Raw genomic sequence first — 1,836 nt, forward strand, 5'->3', positions numbered from 1 at the left:
AGCTTGAAGCTCATTCCTTCGTATCATAACTTCAGTGGTTTTAGCCATATGTTTGCTCATTTTTTTACTAGCCTTAACTAAAGTCTCTAGCTTATTATCAGATTGTAGCCTTGATTTTGCCTTTTTCACACCAATTGGTCTTTGAGTACCTTCTAMGTCATGAATAGTCAACGACAGTAAACCGGCATCTGTCCCAGACGATGAACCAGGACCGGAAGAAGGTGATTGATAAGGACTTTGTCGTTGATACTAAGTTGATGCAGTGACATTTGATAAACTCTCGGAGTCTTTCAAGATGTTCCAGACATGATCAAACTTAAAACCCTTCTTATAGGATCCATCAAGTTTTAACAGCTCTTTCACTTCGTTCATCTATGAAAAATACACGTTATATTTAAATTAATAAAACAATGATCAAGTAAAACAATAAATACTTACGATATCTTGTTCAGAAGCACCACTTGGATTCCTCATTTCAACTTAAAATAGGCGAATCGACGGTTTTAGAAGCTTTGAAGCGATTTTGTCGTGCCATCGTGGAGGTGTTTGGAGAACGCTATCTCCGAACACCCAATGCTAATGATGTGGCACGACTATTCCAAGTTGGAGAACAACGAGGTTTTCCAGGAATGTTAGGTAGTGTAGACTGCATGCATTGGAAATGGAGGAATTGTCCAACAGGTTGGGGAGGACAATATTCCGGTCGTAGTAGATCTCCAAGTATTATTCTTGAAGTTGTAGCTGACTATGATCTTTGGATATGGCATGCATATTTTGGTTTACCGGGGTCCAACAATGACATTAATGTGTTGGAGTCCTCCTATCTTTTTGCAAATCTTGCAGCAGGTACTGCTCCTTCTGCTAATTATGTCATCAAAGGAAAATCATATAATATGGGCTATTATTTAGCTGATGTCATATATCCAAAATGGGTCACTCTTGTTCAATCTATTCACGATCCACGTGGCCCTAAAAAACAATATTTTGCAAAGAAACAAGAAGCATGTAGAAAAGACGTAGAACGTGCATTTGGCGTATTGCAATCAAAGTTTGCAATAATAGCAGGACATGCACGGTTATGGAGGAAGGAAATCTTGCATGATATAATGACTTCGTGCATCATTATGCATAATATGATCATAGAAGATGAACGTGATATTAATGCACCAATTGAAGAACGAAGTGAAGTGCAAGACGTGGGAGTTGAGATGATGAACGATGGTGGAATTGAACAGTTTCTTGCTCGACACAAAAAGATCAAAGATAAAGATGCTCACTTTGAACTTCGTAATGCATTAATTGATCATTTGTGGGACGAGTATACTAACTCGGAGAATTAGTATTATTTATGTGTTTTCTTAATTTGTGCTATTTTAACTAATGTAATCTTTTTAAATATAAAATTTATTAATTATAATTTTATCGTTTTTAAATATCTATTACAAATTATAAATATTGTTATTAAAAATAGTAAATAAAATATGTTATTTTAATGTGGAGTCCACAAATTTGATTTTTTTTAGAGTGTGATTGGAGTTGAGTTTTTTTTTTTTTTGTGTTTATGGGCCCACCAGATTTGGTGTTTTTGGTGTTTTTTTTAGAGTAATGGTTGGAGTTGCCCTTACACCATCTTCAACCAACACAAAAATATTTTTTTAGATCAAACTTTATGATTCATTGTCTCCTTCTTATATACTTGTAATGTTTTTCAAACTTTCTTCTCTCTATCAATATGAGATAATCAACTCAACATTACAGTCAAATATTTGAGAAACTTTTTGAAAAAAGATGGTGGCTAAACGTCAAATTTAACTCAAAGATTTTTAAATTTCAATT

At 34.2% G+C, this 1,836-nt stretch overlaps 1 protein-coding gene across 1 annotated transcript; it reads left to right on the plus strand.

Annotated features, from left to right (window-relative positions):
- The first annotated feature begins 200 nt into the window (after nt 1-200).
- LOC112521709 (putative nuclease HARBI1) lies at nt 201-1,340 on the plus strand. The gene is made up of 2 exons (XM_025130704.1): nt 201-221; nt 453-1,340. Exons 1-2 carry the CDS (start codon nt 201-203, stop codon nt 1,338-1,340), a joined length of 909 nt encoding a protein of 302 aa, XP_024986472.1.
- Nucleotides 1,341-1,836: the final 496 nt, after the last annotated feature.

This window comes from Cynara cardunculus, assembly GCF_001531365.2.
Source record: "Cynara cardunculus var. scolymus isolate 2C chromosome LG 11, CcrdV1, whole genome shotgun sequence".
In the NCBI taxonomy this organism is placed as follows: domain Eukaryota; kingdom Viridiplantae; phylum Streptophyta; class Magnoliopsida; order Asterales; family Asteraceae; genus Cynara; species Cynara cardunculus.